The following is a 19,042-nucleotide window of genomic DNA, read 5'->3' as shown; positions in this document are numbered from 1 at the left end:
TTAAGTTAAAAACAGAGTAATGCCTTAAGCAAGATGACATGATGTAGAGAGATAAATTCATGCAATATGAAATAAACCCCATCTTGTTATCCTCGATGGCAATGATACAATACGTGCCTTGCTGCCCCTACTGTCACTGGGAAAGGACACCACAAGATTGAACCCAAAGCTAAGCACTTCTCCCATTGCAAGAAAGATCAATCTAGTAGGCCAAAACAAACTAATAATTCCAAGAGACTTGCAAAGATAACCAATCATACATAAAATAATTCAGAGAAGATTCAAATATTGTTCATAGATAGACATGATCATAAACCCACAATTCATCGGTCTCAACAAACACACCACAAAAGGAAGATTACATCGAATAGATCTCCACAAGAGAGGGGGAGAACATTGTATTGAGATCCAAAAAGAGAGAAGAAGCCATCTAGCTACTAACTATGGACCCGTAGGTCTGAGGTAAACTACTAACACTTCATTGGAGAGGCTATGTTGTTGATGTAGAAGCCCTCCATGATCGATGCCCCCTCCGGTGGAGCTCCGAAACAGGCCCCAAGATGGGATCTCGTGGATACAGAAAGTTGCGGCGGTGGAATTAGGGTTTTGGCTCTGTATCTGATCGTTTGGGGGTACGTAGGTATATATAGGAGGAAGAATTACGTCAGTGGAGCAACAGGGGGCCCACGAGGGTGGAGGGCACACCTGGGGGGTAGGCGCGCCCCCTACCTCGTGGCCTCCTCTTTTGTGTCTTGACGTAGGGTCCAAGTCTCCTAGGTCTTGTTCGTTGAGAAAATCACATTCCCGAAGGTTTCATTCCGTTTGGACTCCGTTTGATATTCCTTTTCTTCGAAACCCTAAAACATGCAAAAAACAGCAATTCTGGGCTGGGCCTCCGGTTAATAGGTTAGTCCCAAAAATAATATAAAAGTGGATAATAAAGCTCAATAATGTCCAAAACAGTAGATAATATAACATGGAGCAATCAAAAATTATAGATACGTTGGAGACGTATCAGGAAATGGTCCCATATAATTGAAGCCCCAAACATCAAATGGTTCAATAACGAGTGAATAATTCATAGGCATTTCTTGACGTCTACTAATATTACCAATTCTTTGACATTCATCACAAGATAAGACAAACTTATGGGCATCCTTGAAGAGAGTAGGCCAATAAAAATCGGATTGCAATACCTTATGTGCAGTTCTATCTCCAGCATGGTGTCCTCCATAAGCTTCAGAGTGACACTTGCGTAGGATCTGTTCCTGTTCATGCTCAAGTATACAACATCTAATAACTCCATCTACTCCTTCTTTATAAAGGTGTGGGTCATCCCAGAAGTAATGTCTTAAATAATAGAAAAACCTTTTCTTTTGCTGGTATGTGAAACTAGGTGGTATAAATTTAGCAACAATGTAATTAGCATAATCATCATACCATGGAGCAGTGCGAGAAGCATTTATGACAGCTAATTGTTCATCAAGAAAGCTATCATCAATAGGTAGTGGGTCATCAAGAACATTCTCTAACCTAGTCAAGTTGTCTGCAACGGGATTCTCAGCTCCCTTTCTATCAATAATATGCAAATCAAATTCTTGTAGCAGGAGAACCCATCTAATAAGTCTAGGTTTAGCATCTTTCTTTTCCATAAGATATTTAATAGCAGCATGATCCGTGTGAACAGTTACTTTAGAATAAACAATATAAGGTCTGAAATTATCATAAGCAAATACAACTGCTAAGAATTCCTTTTCAGTAGTAGCATAATTTCTCTAGGCATTGTCTAGAGTTTTACTAGCATATTGAATAACATTTAATTTTTTATCAACTCTTTGTCCTAGAACAGCACCTACAGCATAGTCACTAGCATCACACATGATTTCAAAGGGTAAATTCTAATCAGGTGGTTGAACAATAGGTGCATAAATCAAGGCTTTCTTAAGTATTTCAAATGCTTCTACACAATCATCATCAAAGACAAAAGGAATATCTTTTTGTAATAGGTTAGTCAGAGGCCAGGAAATTTTTGAGAAGTCCTTAATGAACCTCCTATAGAAACCGGCATGACCAAGGAAACTTCTTATACCTTTGATGTCCTTGGGACACGACATCTTTTCAATAGCATCAACTTTATCTTTGTCAACTTCAATACCTCTTTCAGAAATTTTATGCCCCAAGACTACCTTCATTAACCATCAAGTGGCACTTCTCCCAATTCAAGACAAGGTTAGTTTCTTCACATCTCTGCAAAACTCGATCAAGGTTGCTCAGCAATCATCAAAACAAGATCCATAAACAGAGAAATCATCCATGAAAACTTCACAAATCTTTTCACAAAAGTCAGAGAATATAGCCATCATGCATCTTTGAAAGGTAGCAAGTGCATTACATAAACCAAAAGGCATACGTCTATAAGAAAAGGTACCGAAATGGCAAGTAGAAGTAGTCTTTTCTTGATCATCAGCTGACACAGGTGTTTGAGAGAAACCAGAGTAGCCATCTAGAAAGCAAAAATGTGTATGTTTGGATAATCTTTCTAGCATTTGATCGATGAAAGGCAAAGGGTAATGATCTTTTTTAGTAGCTTTATTTAATTTGCGGAAATCAATCACCATCCTATAGCCTTTAATAATTCTTTGCGGAATCAATTCATCTTTATCATTAGGAATGACAGTAATACCTCCCTTCTTAGGGACACAATGGACAGGACTTACCCACTAACTACCAGCAACGGGATAAATTATACCTGCTTCAAGGAGCTTTAATATTTCCTTTCTTACCACTTCTTTCATCTTAGGATTTAGCCGTCGTTGGTGATCAATAACTGGTTTGGCGTCTTTCTCCAAATTTATTTTGTGTTGACATAGAGTGGGACTAATGCCCGTAAGATCATCAAGAGTATATCCAATAGCAGCACAGTGCTTCTTCAGAGTTTTCAATAATTTCTGTTCTTCATGCTTTGAAAGGTTAGCACTAATAATAACATGATATATCTTCTTTTCATCAAGATAAGCATATTTAAGAGTATCAGGCAATGGTTTAAGCTCAAACACAGGATCACCCTTGGGTGGAGGAGGATCCCCTAGGATTTCAACAGGCAAGTTGTGTTTCAGAATAGGTCCCTGTTTAAAGAATACTTCATCTATTTCCCTTCTTTCATTCATATACATATCATTTTCATGGTCTAGCAAATATTGTTCTAAAGGATCACTAGGAGGCAAGGCAATAGAAGCAAGACCAATAATTTCATCTTTACTAGGAAATTCCTCATCACGGGGTTGTCTACTAAATTTAGCAAAATTAAACTCATGAGACATATCACCCAAACCAATAGTAACAACATCCTTTTTGCAGTCTATCCTAGCATTAACAATGTTCAAGAAGGGTCTACCAAATATAATGGGACAAAAGCTATCTTCTGGGGAACCAAGAACAAGAACATCAGCAGGATATTTAACCTTCCCACACAAGGCTTCAACATCTCTAACAATCCCAACCGGTGAAATAGTATCTCTATTGGCAAGTTTAATGGTAACATCGATATCTTCTATCTCAGCAGGTGCAATATCATGCATAATTTCTTCATATAAGGAATGAGGTATTGCACTTGCACTAGCACCCATATCACATAAGCCATCATAACAATGATCTCCTATTTTAACGGAAATAACAGGTGTGCCTACAACAGGTGTATGTTTATTTCTAGCATCAGGTCTAGCAATTCTAGCAGCTTCATTGCAGAAGTAAATAACATGCCCATCAATATTATCGGCCAAGAGATCTTTAACCATAGCAATTTTAGGTTCAACTTTAACTTGCTCAGGGGGTTTGTGTGTCCTAATATTACTTCTGTTGACTACAGTTGAAGCTTTAGCATGATCCTTTATTCTAACAGGGAAAGGTGGCTCAGGAACAACAAGATCATCATAAGTGATAGTCTTTTCTTCAACTTTAATAGGAGCAACTACTTTTACCTCAGTGGGAGGATTATATTTAAACCACTTCTCCTTTGGGAGATCAACATGAGTAGCAAAGGACTCACAGAAAGAAGCTACTATCTCAGAGTCAAGTCCATATTTAGTGCTAAATTCACGGAAAACATCGGTATCCATAAAATATTTAACACAATCAAACTTAGGTGTTATACCTGACTCCTTACCTTCGTCGAGGTCTCAATCTTCAAAGTTGCGTATAATTCTTTCCAATAAATCCCATTTGAATTCAATAGTCTTCATCATAAAAGATCCAGTACAAGAACTATCGAGCATGGAGCGATTATTGAGAGAAAGCCAAGCATAAAAATTTTGAATAATCATTTCTCTTGAGAGCTCATGATTGGGGCGTGCATATAACATTGACTTAAGCCTCCCCCAAGCTTGAGTGATGCTTTCTCCTTCGCGGGGCCGAAAATTATATATATAATTACGATCACGATGAACAAGATGCATAGAATAAAACTTCTGATGAAATTCTAATTTCAATCGTTTGTAGTTCCATGATCCCATATCATCACATAGCCTATACCACGTCAATGTCTCTCCCTTCAGAGATAAAAGGAAGACCTTCTTCTTGATAACATCATCGGGCATACCTGCAAGCTTAAATAATCCACAAACTTCATCCACATAGATTAAGTGTAAATCAGGATGCAATGTTCCATCTCCTGCAAAAGGATTAGCTAACAGTTTCACTATCATATCCGAAGGAATTTCAAAGTAAACATTTTCAGTAGGTTGAGGAGCAACTCTTTGCTCTACTGGTCGGGGTGAAGATATCCCGAACAAGCCCCTCAAAGGATTATGTTCCATAGTAACAAGTGACAGTAAATTTCAGCACACAATGTAAATATTTCCTTACCAAATTCCACCTACCAAAGGCGCTTCACTCCCCGGCAACGGCGCAAGAAAAGAGTCTTGATGAACCACAAGTGCAGGGGATCTATTGTAGCCTTTTCGATAAGTAAGAGTGTCGAACCCAACGAGGAGCACAAGGAAATGATAAGCAGTTTTCAGTAAGGTATTCTCTACAAGCACTGAAATTATCGGTAACAGATAGTTTTGTGATAAGGTAATTTGTAACGAGTAGCAAGTAATAAAAGTAAATAAGGTGCAGCAAGATGGCCCAATCCTTTTTGTAGCAAAGTACAAGCCTGGACAACCTCTTATATGAAGGAAAGCGCTCCCGAGGACACATGGGAATTATCACCAAGCTAGTTTTCATCACGTTCATATGATTCACGTTTGGTACTTCGATAATTTGATATGTGGGTGGACCGGTGCATGGGCACTGTCCTTACTTGGACAAGCATCCCACTTATGCTTAACCCCCATTGCAAGCATCTGCAACTACAACAGAAGTATTAAGGTAAACCTAACCATATCATGAAACATATGGATCCAAATCAGCCCCTTACGAAGCAACGCATAAACTAGGGTTTAAGCTTCTGTCACTCTAACAACCCATCATCTACTTATTACTTCCCAATGCCTCCCTCTAGGCCCAAACAATGGTGAAGTGTCATGTAGTCGACGTTCACATGACACCACTAGAGGGATGACAACATACATCTTATCAAAATATCGAACGAATACCAAATTCACATGACTACTTATAGCAAGACTTCTCCCATGTCCCCAGGAACAAACGTAACTACTCACAAAGCATATTCATGTTCATAATCAGAGGGGTATTAATATGCATAATGGATCTAAACATATGATCTTCCACCAAGTAAACCAACTAGCATCAACTACAAAGGAGTAATCAACACTACTAGCAACCCACAGGTACCAATCTGAGGTTTGGATACAAAGATTGGAGACAAGAGACGAACTAGGGTTTGAGATGAAATGGTGCTGGTGAAGATTTTGATGGAGATTGGCCCCCTCCCGATGAGAGGATTGTTGGTGATGACGATGGTGATGATTTCCCCCTCCCGAAGGGAAGTTTCCCCGGTAGAACATCTCTACCGGAGCCCTAGATTGGTTCCGCCAAGGTTCCGCCTTGTGGCGGCGGAGTTTCTTCCCAAAAGCTTGCTTATGATTTTTTCCTCGACGAAAGACTCCATATAGCCAAAGATGGGCATCAGAGGGCCACCAGGGGGCCCACGAGGCAGGGGGCGCGCCCAGGGGGTAGGGCGCGGCCCCACCCTCGTGGATGGTGGGTGGCCCCCCTCTGGTACTTTCTTCGCTCAGTATTTTTTATATATTCTGAAAATAACTCCCGTGGAGTTTCATGACTTTTGGAGTTGTGCAGAATAGGTCTCTAATATTTGCTCCTTTTCCAGCCCAGAATTCCAGCTGCCGGCATTCCCCCTCTTCATGTAAACCTTGTAAAATAAAAGATAATAGGCATAAGTATTGTGACATAATGTGTAATAACAGCCCATAATGCCATAATTATCGGTATAAAAACATGATGCAAAATTGACGTATCAGCCTCCTAGACCCCCTGGGGTTGTCCTTGTTACCGGTGATGCCCTGCAACCACTGCGCCACCGTCTCCTCATCGGCTTCTTCCGGGTGGATTCGGATGATGTCTTTGATACCCAGTACATCCACATTGGATGATCGCGGGCTTAGAGTGGCTGGATACGTCGACCGAGGAATACCTCTAGCAAGTCCATGCCAGTCACCCCATCACGGACAAGTTGGACTACTCGATCAACTAGCATATTCACCTCCGCTTTTTCAGCTGGATTCACCTTCAAGGGGCAGGATTTCTCAACTCGACCCATGGAAAATGGGGGAAGGCCAGTCGACTATCCAGGAGTCGGCTAGTGCTTGCAGTAGAACCAGGTAGACTGCCAACCTCTGACTGACTCGGGAAGAATCATAGCTGGGAAAGTGCTCTTACCCCTCATCTGGATTCCTAAACCTCCACACATCTGGATCACATGTGTCCTCTCATCACTCGGATTAGCCTTTTTTACAGACTAAGAACGACAAGTGAAAATGTGCTTGAAGAGACCCCAGTGCGGTCGACACCCCAGAAAGTTCTCGCACATGGACACGAATGCAGCAAGGTATGTGATAGTGTTGGGAGATAAGTGATGAAGTTGGGCTCCAAAGAAATTCAGAAAACCCTGGAAAAAGGATGTGGAGGCAAAGAGAATCCGCGGTCGACGTGAGTGGCGAGAAGGACACAGTCACCCTCTTACGGCTGCGGCTCAGTCTCGTCCTCCGGAAGCTGCCAGGAGTCGTGGGGAATCAATCCCCCCTCCACCAGATCCTCCAAGTCCTCCTGCTGGATCGTCGATCGAATCCAGTTGCCCTGGATCCAGCCGGGCGGCAGGCTAGATCTCGACGACGACCCGCCCCGGCTCGTCTTCCTGCCCTTTGCCTTCGCCGTCGCCTTCTTCGCACGCTCCAGGGCCGCCGTCTTGTCCTTCGCCATCGTTGCGGGTTGCGCTTGGGCCGGGCGGCGGCATCGAGGGAGGAGGCGGGCGCAGTGGAGAAGCAGAGGAGGAAGAAAGGAAATGGGGCGCATAGTGCAAAGGTACCGGCCCATATGCCTTATATGGGCTTGTTCGCGGAGTGACTGACTTGTGGGCCCGAGCAATCCTGTCAAATCCCGCAACAGTCGCGCGCGCAGTACGTGGCGAAAAAGGTGGCGTGGGGATCGAGGCGCCCCAGCCTAATCCACTCTGATTACCGCGGCCCTCTCCGCCCCGCGCGCTTCCCCAAATTTTGAATCACGCGAGATCCAGGAACGACAGAGCGGTCAATCATGCCGAAGATTTTATACCATATTAAACACTCGAAGCTTATCAACAAAGTTCACTCGACAACTTCTGAATGGCTCAAGGCGACTGAAAATGAAGTTGAAGTTTTTGCATGGTTCGCCAATCCAAGTAAAATGCTTCCGAAGCATGAAAGTTGGGTCGGAACCACCTTCAACTCCATCTTCACTCGGGCCCAGAACCATTCGGGGGGTAATGACGATGACATGTACCTAGGGTAGGGCAATAGACCTGATCTAAGCACCCTACCCAAGGACATTGCCCTACAGTCAAGGACATTTAAAGGACAACGGATTCTACCGACTGAAATCACCACAGGACACAAACCCACTCGACTGAGAGTTCACCCGGATAGCCCAATTCCATTCGACCAAGATATATTCATTCGACCATACTGGAAACCACTCGGAGAACAGAAGATCTGAGGTCACTCTGAATGACAATGGTCAGGCGTTCACTCCGTAGTCTTAATGATCATTTATATGTCTTTATTGTTGGCGTTACCAGTAACGTCCTATCTTTATGTACATTGAACCCTGTGTAAGTGAGGGCCGGAGGGGTCTGGCGAACTCTATATAAGCCACCCCTCCTCAGGCACAAGGGTTCGCACCCCCTCTAACTTCCTTCGCGAAGGGCCTGAACTCGTAAATCTCACGTGCACAACTTCACCGTAGCTAGGATCTTGCCTCTTCATACATACCCCCTATTCTACTGTCAGACTTAGAACCACAACGCCCAGTCCTTTTGCTATGTATAAATATTATTCCAAAATATAATGAAAATCTATTATCCTCTTTATTTGACAATTCCGGTTGGATGGCCTCCATTGCTGATTCAACAAAACAAAGAAGTCTTTACCCCAAGACAAACTCTGAATCCCTAAAGTTGTTCGCGGTCATTTTCGGGACGTGTCACGAATATTTCATGACGGCCGTTTTGATGATTCATGTTGAAGTTAGTGTAGCTAGGTTTCAGTTGACCGAAACTCAAGTGACACAATACGTAAGAAAAATAAAATAAAGAACAAGCATAAAACAAAAATTTACATGGATCAATATAAGATCTTATGGATATAGCATCGAGATAGATTTAGCCCTTAATATTTGGGAGGGACGTAGTAGTGGAGATTTTTATTTTATTTTGAGGGTTTGTAGTGCTAGTGGAGATCTGTAATGATTCCTCCCATGCATGCATGTGCACGGGCGTCCCCCATGCAGCACATGCTGATCAGAGTGCAACATTGAAAATCATATCATTACCTAGAAGATACACAGTGCCGCACGTAGAGTATTAAATGGCACATGCCCGATCGGTGTGGCCATTATCGAGCTTCTGCTTCCCACCTTTCTTCTCATAGTAATAGTAGTTGTCTGCTGCTGCTCCATGTTCGATCCGTCAAATCCGGCCGGGCATCAGCCGCACCACTCCTGTCCTGTCAACAGTTAACACTGCCAACCCCGTCATGGAAGACGGGTCCACGAGAGAGCGGCCGGCCATGGAAGACGCCGTCCTCCTCTTCCTCCTCCCCGTGGCCACCATCCTGTGCTGCACGCTACTCCTCCGTGCTGCTCGCTCCCATCACTCCAAGTCCGCCCCGCCGCCTTCCCCGTGGCGGCTCCCGCTCGTGGGCAACCTGCACCAGCTCGCGGGCGGCCGCCTCCCGCACCGCACGCTGGCCGCCCTCGCCGCCGCGCACGGCCCCGTCATGCTCCTCCGCCTCGGCCAGGTCCCGGCCGTCGTCGTGTCCTCGGCCGGCGCCGCGCGGGAGGTGATGCTGGCGCAGGACCACGTCTTCGCCACCCGCCCCTCGCTCGCCATCCCCTCCAAGCTCTTCTACGGCTGCACCGACGTCGCCTTCGCCCCGCACGGCCCCTACTGGCTGCGCGCCCGCAAGACCTGCGTGCTCCACCTCCTCAGCCCCGCCAGGGTGCGCGCCTACCGCGCCGTCCGGGAGGACGAGGTGGGCGCGCTCCTGGACAAGGTCCGGCGGCAGGCGCGCGTCGTGCCCCTGAGCGAGCTCCTGGCCGTGTTCGCCAAGAACGTGATCGGGCGGATCGTGTTCGGGGCGAGCGCCGCCACGCGCGCCGACGGGTGGGGCGCCAAGGTGGACGCGCTGCTGGAGGAGGGCAACGCGCTGCTCGGCACGTTCCACGTCGGCGACTACTTCCCTAGCCTGGCGTGGGTAGGCGCCCTGGACGGCACCGACACCAAGGTCGGCAAGGCGTTCGACAGGATCGACGCCGTCCTCGAGGAGATCGTCGACGCCGCGGAGAGTCGCATGGGCGGAGTCCACGGAGGCGACGCGCTGGGGCGGCACGACAGCACCTTCGTCGACGTGCTGCTGTCCCTCGGCAACAACACCTCCGGCACCGGCACCGGCGGCGCGTCCACGGAGCGGCGATTCACGAGGGACAACGTGAAGGGGCTCCTAGCGGTACGCGCACTGAATGAGTCACTCACTGACTGACTGTGACTTTACCTAAAAATTCACGTCGTATTTCCTGCCGGACACGCAGAATCTGTTCGGGGCAGGGGCAGACTCCACCATCATCGTGCTCGAATGGGCCATGGCAGAGCTGCTCCGCAACAAGGAGGCCATGGAAAAGCTACAAGACGAGCTAAGGAGTAGATCCGTAAGCACCAACTCCGATATGATCACCGAAGAAGATTTACAGGGGATGGTCTACCTGAAAACGGTGATGAAGGAGACGATGCGGCTGCACCCTCCGGGGCCGCTGCTGATCCCCCGCGAGGCCATGGAGCAGACGAGGATCCAGCAGTACGACGTGCCGAGCAAGACCATGGTGATCGTGAACGCCTGGGCCATCGGAAGGGACCCGGGCAGCTGGGAGTCTCCGGAGGAGTTCCGGCCGGAGAGGTTTCTCGGCACCGGCGGCGAGGTGGACTTCCGGGGCCGGCATTTCCAGCTCGTACCGTTCGGTTCCGGGAGGAGGGTGTGCCCGGGGATCAACTTCACCATGTCCATCGTGGAGATCGCGATTGCCAACCTCGTCGGCCGGTTCGACTGGGCGCTGCCGGAGGGCGGGACGGAGGAGGTGGTGGACATGGAGGAGGCGCCTGGGATCACCTCGCGGAAGAGGGTTCCGCTTCACGTCCTGGCTGCACCGTGGGCATTGACGTGAAGTTCGGATTCATGTTGTGCTCCTCGAATTGATTATAGAAATTTCAAAGCTATGTGATGCAACTATTTCTTTAACAACATTTTTCTAATATCAAGAAGATATCAAATATGCTTGTCCTCTGTAGCAATGCAACGTCATACATCTATACCTAACGTACTAATAAAGTATGTAGGGACGGCGAAAATCCATCTCCGCATCCGAGCTCATCTGCACCCGCGCTGATGAAAAAAATCAAAACAAATACTAAAAAATCCAATTTTTTTTGTGTGGTAGACAATTTAATGCCTGAGGTGCGCTCCAATTTTCATATCATTTGGACATCCGAGGAGATCTCATCAAAAAAGACAAATTGAGAGTCTATAAAAATGTTTACTGTTCACGTACTGTTTTGGCCCGATTTGTCTTTTTTGCTGAGAGCTGCTCAAATGTCCAAATGACTTAAAACTTAGAGCGGGTCTCACGCATCAAATTGTCTACCGCAGATTTTGTTTTTGGAATTTTTTGTATTTTTCTGAATTCTTTACGAATTTTTTCTAACCGGATGCAGATGAGCCTGGGCACCGAAACGCCCTACTCGGAGGGACGGAGCGTTTCTACTCGTTCACCGTCAGCATTTTTACACAATAGCCCCTGATTTTTTTATTTTAATAACCCGCGGTTCAATATTAATTGCCCTTTCTCTGTTGGGCTTCGCCCAACTGCGGTAGTCGCTATCTGGCGCGCCTAGGCGCTGGTTAGTATTCCGCATTTAGCCTCAGTAGGCCCAATTCGCTATGTTTTCAGTCTGTCTAGGTCCCTACTTTTATTATTTACAGAGATGTTAAATATTATCATACTATAATTTTGCAACCGTAACTCAGATTATTATTTTTATATATGTATGTTGATAAAAAATGCGTAGTTTCCAACCGTGCTATTATTTTTTCATGTTAACTACTTTAAAATTATTTTTAATGCATAACCTTAATTAACCTAATTAATTGCAATGGTGTATTTTGGAAAATGCTAACACACAATATAACTAATATATAGCCTTTATATCTATGAAGTATGTTAGGAGGGCCTATATGGATTGGAGAGAGTATGGATGATCGGCTTCGATGGGCATATATGAGTAATAAAAAAAGGAGAGAATAAAGGGCGTGACCAGTGGGGATAAAAAAATGATGGGATATTCAAAAAAAATGGAGGAGAGAATAATGCAAAGAAATTGGTATTAAGACCAAGAACATGGCATGCATTCAATGCAATAATGAGAAGGAACTAATACCGAGGGACATGGGAGGGGGACGCATATATGTGTTGCTATGCAGTGTGTGACCGTTATGTGCAACAGAAATAACACAACCAAACGGTGCGAGGCGCTATATGAGTGTCGAGTTGCATGCAATGAACTAGGGTAGTTTTGCTAAGACGTATACATTCTTTTTTTATTAATCTTCAAGCATATGTAAAGATGGCATAAAACGTATTTAATAGAATCCTTTTATTGAGATTTTTCTCATGACTTGGTGCAAATTTCAAACATTGCTTCAACTTACAAATAATTCATTGGTATGATATTTTCTTTGAAAATTAAGTTCTTTAAGACCAGAATCACTGTAAAAATAAAGTACCAAAATTATTGTATGTGTAGCATGCTTCTTAATGTACTACTGACATGAATTTCTGTTAGACCTTAGTATGCGCCTCTCCGCCATGGCCGGGCCCAATTTGAACATTGTTGGGCCGTGCTGACGGACATTTCAGTGGACATGTCAATTACCTCTTCCCTTGCAACACATGGGCATATGTGCTAGTGTATACAAATAGAGGATCAGTTTTTTTTAAAATTTGTCTCCAGTCGTTTTTGTCTGTTCTATCTGGTCTGCCTCTTTCCTGTTTGATTTGTAGTCGCAGGGGTTGTTCAGTTAGCTGCTTTTTGGGTAGGAACTTTTTGCGGTAGCTTAGTTCACCCATGTAATTTTGAGTGGTTCATGAGAAACGATCCCGAATATTTTGAAGCCACCTATGCGCGCGTGTCAGTCAGTCCCCAAATTTCATCGCCAAGTCCGCCTCATTGTTTTTCTGGATGTAGATCTCCGGTTCTACCAAGTGTTGAGTTACAACTTCACCACTAATCAGATGGTGTGGGAGTAGGCATTTGCCGGTGATTCGATTTTTGTGGGAGGGTCTATGCAATGTTTAGTAATGATTCAGGCGGCATTTTCGGCTGCTTTCTGTTGATGTAAGCATGGATGAAGGAATGTTCTGAATCCTTTTTCTTAGTCAGCATCTTCCATCATGAAAACATGCGCACAATCTATGTTTTCTCTACTTATCATTTTTCAGTTTAGTGAATGAGTGCTAGTTTTTGTTGCTAGATTATTCAGTATTTTAGCATGGTCTGTACATTATTAAGCTTAAGTAATTCCTTCATTATGGAGATGGCTTTGCTTCTCAGACCCGAGTTTTGGGAGCAAGCTTACAGTTTTTTTGTGTGATTTATTTACGCTAAAACGGACGGACCTACCTCGCGAAAAAATGGACGAACCTGAATTTTTCCCGTTACCTGTTATGTATTGGCTATTATAATTTTCAGTATGCTTTCTTTATGTTCAGGCATTTTTCCTGCATGAGCACTGGTTGTTTTTTGGTGCAGGTTTCTTTTTTGTTGTAGTGCAGGTTCAAGGGTGTTCATTTTTCAGTAGACGATTTTCTTTTGCGTTGTAGTGCCTTCAATTAAGGTGTGTTCAAAGTCAAAATTTTCAGGGATCAGTCGAGCAGTAAAAAAAATTAGAGCGCCCCTGAATTAGTTTTTCTCAACACACATGAAGAAATCGACATCTACCAGGAGACGGGTCGGCTAGGTTGTGCGTTAGTTGTGAAAGATCGATGTGTCTCAAAGACGAAAGGGCCTACTTTTTGTTTAGTTCTTCTAGCAATGGCTATCGTTTAAAATGAAGTTCAACTTCTGCAAACTTCACTTCATTTTTTTAACTACAGTGCCTGAAAAACACTTATCCAATCAGGGAGTTTAGACAAATTGCTAAGTTGTGGTAGTATTTGTGTGTGACTCGTCAGGATTCAATAGCTCAATAGTCGAACTGTCACCTCCGCTTTGCGCCATAGTGGTCAGGGTTCCTATTGCCCTGTTGGAATTGCTTCATTCCTCTATTTGCATACCATGTCCATCCATCTCTTCTTCTTGATCCCTGTCCATAGTATTAAAATGTTGTTTAATTCTGTCCATTTTTGTTCACAGGTACTCATATTTGTATTGATTTTTTGATCCGTTCGAGCCCAGCTGCATTAACTTCATTCCAAGGACATTGTACCTGAGCTGATCAAAGTGGAACCTTTGGGTTTATTCATTTTCTTTCCTTCTTTCCGCCATCTGTCTATTATGTATTTATCTGGTATCTTATCTACCTCAAAGTGCAGCATCACTTTCAGAATATGAGAGCACAAAATGTCATATATTTTTCAAACTTGCAACAAATGCCGGAGTAATCCTCTTTCTCAGTATGAACTTGCACCACATAAAACCTTCTCCTATGTTCTTGTTTGTAGTCGCTCTTTGCCTAGAATACCACGTACTACTTCTTTTTACTCCTTTTCTCGGATTTAGAGTCTTGTTACATCATTGAGAATGAGCTGAAATTTTCTGAAGATGCTTATGTTGTACAGGCCGTGTGCTTGTCTCTTCATGTAATACTTAGTTGAGAATGAATTCCAGGAAACCTTTTTGTGCAGTGCACTGTGGTCAAGCTCATCCTCATTTTCTTCATTGATCATTGATCTCATTCCCAACAAAAGTTTCTATTGTTTCTTCATTGATCTCATTGTCTTCTTCATTTCAAGATTCCAGGTATGATTTTGTTCCCTCTCAACAGGCTCTTCTCTGTTTTCATTGTTTGTACCAACCTACAGGTGGGTGCGCGCGCGGGGTTCAATCATGAAAAGTGTGTCATTTTCTTAGTTTCTTTCTTGCTTTTATAAGGAGTAAAATTAATATCTTTTTCTTGTTGCCGCCATCCTTATATTTTCACATTTTCTTAGTGTCTTTTAAAAAATTGGCCAGGTTTAGTGTTTCTTTTATTGTGTGAGAATTTCTGATGATTAGTCACTCCCTAGAGGATACTGCCTATCTAAACAAGATGACATTAAAATCTTTAGAATTTTTTATCTGGCCGACGTTCCCTGTGAAGTTACTTCCAGCGAATAGCCTTGGAGCCGTTGGATCTGGGCGCACGAATCTTGGCACATGCCCCTACCATCGCAGCATCGAGCATCATTCGCTCTGGAACAAAAACCATATGAATGTCGTGTTCGAGACCCCCCCCCCCCCCAAGGCACTCACCATCCCCACTCACCTACTTCATATACTTTATAGATACATTTGCTTGCTTAGTTTTTGAGACACTTCATTCAAACATGCAAATACATTTTTTATGTTGACTTTGCCATGTCAGTATTGACCAGGTGATTATTTAGCCGATACAAATTCATCTCTCATGCAGACACCACCCTTGTTGTCCTTGACCACCCGGCCATCCCATACGCATGGTAGCCAAAAGCCACATACATAGCAGTGAGCTTCCTAGGTAAGTCATTTATGTGAGCTTATACCCTGTTAGTTTACTCCTGCGAATTTGGATTGTGTAAAGCTGCTAAACTCTGGCATGGAATGTGGAAGTACACAAAGCTAAGTGTTGGCTCCTTATGTGAGCTTACATACCAAGCCACACAAGGCAGTTACCCATGACAGACAATTCCCGTATCACATGGCGGCAATTAACCTAGGGAGCATGACAAGGGAGATAAAAGAGTGACAATGATGGTTAAGCTTGTTACTATGGAGGTGATAAAGTTGGATACCTTGTAGATGGTTTAGGTGAGACCTACATATGGCACATGGCGACATATTTTGCTGTTGTTGTGACTCTATGTGTTTGCGTGTTTTTTGAAAAATAGTATGTTTCTCTAGAAATCAGAGCTTAAACTCTCTTAAAACTAGCTTTTGTCCAAATTATTTTCTGCATGCTTTTCTGAAATGTATTATGTTTTTTGTTCAAGCTCCACGGCAATGCTTTGATATTGCATTGGATATCCCGTGGTTGAGTGCACCCGTTTCACCCAAAAACACAATAACATTAGCAACATGCCACCTTCTTCATAGACACATTTTCTTGCTTAGTTTACCGGACATTTCATTCCATGAATATGTAACATGCAAATACATTTTTCTTATGTTGGTGTTGACCTGATGATTATCTATACCTACTAATAAAGCAAGGTGCATTTCTCTGATTTTTTGATCCGTTCAGTAGCGAAAAGAATATTTTTCTGTCCAAGGTGGTACTATATTTTGCTCGTCCATCTGCTAGAAAAGAAAAAAAAACAGTTTTGTCCAGAATACCGTACATGGCGGCGCGCGTTGCGGCCCAGCAAAGCTAACCCATTTATTTACTGCCCACACATCTGGGAAACCTTTTTGCCTCACAGTGCGGCAAATAGTTGGAGCTTCCCATAGGGCGCCCAAGATTGGGCCGGCCCATTTTCATTATTTTTCTTTCTTGTGTTCTGTTTCTATTTTTATATTTATTTTCATTTATCTTTCTCTTTTCTTTTTTCCTTTTTCCCTTCCTAGTTTATTTATATTTTTCCTTATTTCCATAAATAGATTTTTTTTCAGAAATTCATTTTTTTATTTCCAGAAAATCTTCAGAATTTCAAAATTTTGTTCATATTTTGAATTTTTTGGAAATTTAAAATTTTCTAGCCGTTCCAATTTGTTTTTCAAAATAAGAAAAGTTCGCATTTTTTCAATAATTGTTTTGTGTATTCAATTTTTAGACATTTTCAAAATAAATTTCATTTAAAAAATGACTAATCATGATAGCGCGCATTGCTGCGCTTGTCCAGTTTTCAAAAATAATGACAAATATTATATAAATGCTTCAAAACATAGAGCAATATTTTTGCACAATGTTATCAAAATCCTAGTCTAAAAATATAATATTTTGTTTATTTCAAAGAGACATATAGGAAATGACAATTTTCACAACGGATAGCATTTCTTATGAGATAGTAACAAATAAAATATTAATGTAGAGTAAAGGAAATTATAATAATGGTTTTTTAGACATATATAATGAGTGACAATTTTCAGGAAATGATTTTTTGAGATGCATCTTTACATCTCCTATCAGGTAGTAAATAAAATGATGGTACAACTTATACAATGAGTGCTAGTGAAAACTGATTTACTTATGTTGACACTTTTCTTGCCATCTAACTGTTAAAGGCATAAAACCTCTAGGTGGTTTCTGATTTTTTTTAATGGTTCTTAAACAAGAGGTTCATAGTTAGTGGGGCTATTGGAAACCAGACTCTTAGTTAGTCAAAACTTTCACTTTCACTTTCTGAGAATATGAGAAAAGCATATTTGTTCACACAATAGGAGACTTCCTGTCACAGGTACATATATACCGAAAAAGGGTTCCCCCCCCCCCCCCCCCCCCCCCCGCTTTGTATTTCAAAGCAACCAACATGGTACACATCGCATTGCTGGGGCGAGCAACACATCAAGCCCAAAAGAAAAAAAGAAGAAGAAACAAATGCCAACATCGGCAGTTCGACAAAGCGCGGAAGATCAGCCACCGCTGCACCCTCCGGAAACAAACCACCACTGCCCGAGGCTCGCAGGTACATATATGAGATAGACATCCCAACCTTAGCAGTTGAGAGACACAAAAAATGATAAATTGATTATGCCAGCGACACCACCAAAGAAGCACACAATTTGAACTACTAAATCTATTATTGCTTTGTAGATAATATGTACATATACAGACTTCTTGTCATGCCTTTGTTGGGGCTGAAGTGTGAAAAGGCGGACATACATGTGCAGCACACGCAAGACAATAAAATAAATAAATAAACTGTTTTCACCAAATGTGTAGGTAAATATTTTCCAACAGTGTGTGAATAGAAAAGCGTTTGCAGTGACCTGACAAAAAAATGGAAGCGTTTCCAGCGATACATAAGAGCAATTATCTTCAGACTTGACGGCAAGATAATTGACACCCTTTTTCAAACAAGTGTAGAAACCAGAGAGTAAAGCATGAGTCAGGTGATAGGGGATTGATCAGATGCCTTTCCTTGTTGAGTCGATCGAACGACTTACGTGACAATTATTGTGGTTTTTTTTCGAGAAAATAATTATTGTGGGTGTGGAGAGGTCGAAGGCGCATGCACAGGCTGCGAGAATACACCTACTTTTTGGGCTACATGCACGGTTTACATTTTCATTAGCTAAAGCCAGTCCGCCGGCCCAATAAGCAAATCCCGGCCCGATCAACAACAACGGGTATAGATATTATCTCTGGGGAGCAACTAGTTAACGAGCGCTCCTTCGGGAGCCTCACAACGATCAGCATCACTTGGAGCGCTCTCAGCCATTCGCCACGTGTCGCGCTCTGAACGCTCCCCTCGAATTTTATTTTTTTATTTTTCCGCACGCGTTTTCGGCTTTTTAAACGGTCTTTTTCCGGGTTTTTTTCGAAGTTTTGGTTTTCCCCGATCTTTCTTAGCTTTTCGATCAAAAAATTGCGCGAAAAAACGCGTTTTCTTTTTTTTTCCTTTCGCGAAAGTCACGGTTTTTCTTCCGCGAGAGGCATGACTGTGCTTTATCGAGAGTCACGATCGTGCCTTTCGGAAACGAAAAAAAATGTGTTTTCTGTTTTATTTTCTTTCGCGAGAGTTACGGTTTTGCTTCCGCGAGAGGCACGGTTGTGCTTTCGCGAGAGTCACGGCCGTGCCTCTCAGAAAGGGAAAAACAAAACGTGTTTTCTGTTTTTTTTAGAGTCATGGTTTTGCTTCCGCGAGAGGCACGGTTGTGCTTACGCGAAAATCACGGCCGTGCCTCTCGGAAAGGAAAAAAATACGCGTTTTCTGTTTTTTTCTTTCGCGAGTCACGGTTTTGCTTTCGCGGGAGGCACGGTTGTGCTTTCGCGAGAGTCACGGCCGTGCCTCTCGGAAACTGAAAAAAAACGTGTTTTCTGTTTTTTTTTCTTTCACGAGAGTCACAGTTTTTCTTCTACAAGAGGCACGGTTGTGATTTTGCGAGAGGCACGGGCGTGCCTCTTTCGGAAAGGAAAAAAAACCGTGC

The 19,042-nt window shown here is 43.3% G+C and overlaps 1 protein-coding gene across 1 annotated transcript; it reads left to right on the top strand.

Annotated features, from left to right (window-relative positions):
* Positions 1-9,094: 9,094 nt before the first annotated feature.
* On the top strand, positions 9,095-10,974 carry LOC123108577 (cytochrome P450 71A1). Its single transcript, XM_044530341.1, has 2 exons — positions 9,095-10,178; positions 10,261-10,974. Exons 1-2 carry the CDS (start codon positions 9,207-9,209, stop codon positions 10,885-10,887), a joined length of 1,599 nt encoding a protein of 532 aa, XP_044386276.1. The 5' UTR covers positions 9,095-9,206; the 3' UTR covers positions 10,888-10,974.
* The last annotated feature ends 8,068 nt before the right edge of the window (positions 10,975-19,042 follow it).

This window comes from Triticum aestivum, chromosome 5A, assembly GCF_018294505.1.
Source record: "Triticum aestivum cultivar Chinese Spring chromosome 5A, IWGSC CS RefSeq v2.1, whole genome shotgun sequence".
NCBI lineage: Eukaryota > Viridiplantae > Streptophyta > Magnoliopsida > Poales > Poaceae > Triticum > Triticum aestivum.
The sequence above is the reverse complement of the archived record's forward strand: the minus strand, read 5'-3'. Positions and strand labels throughout refer to the sequence as shown.

Bases quoted from the DNA above. Each gene is read 5' to 3' on its own strand.
- LOC123108577 (XM_044530341.1), top strand. From the start codon at position 9,207: ATGGAAGACGGGTCCACGAGAGAGCGGCCGGCCATGGAAGACGCCGTC. The intron at 10,179-10,260 runs GTACGCGCACTG...CCGGACACGCAG, and splicing joins ACGTGAAGGGGCTCCTAGCG to AATCTGTTCGGGGCAGGGGC.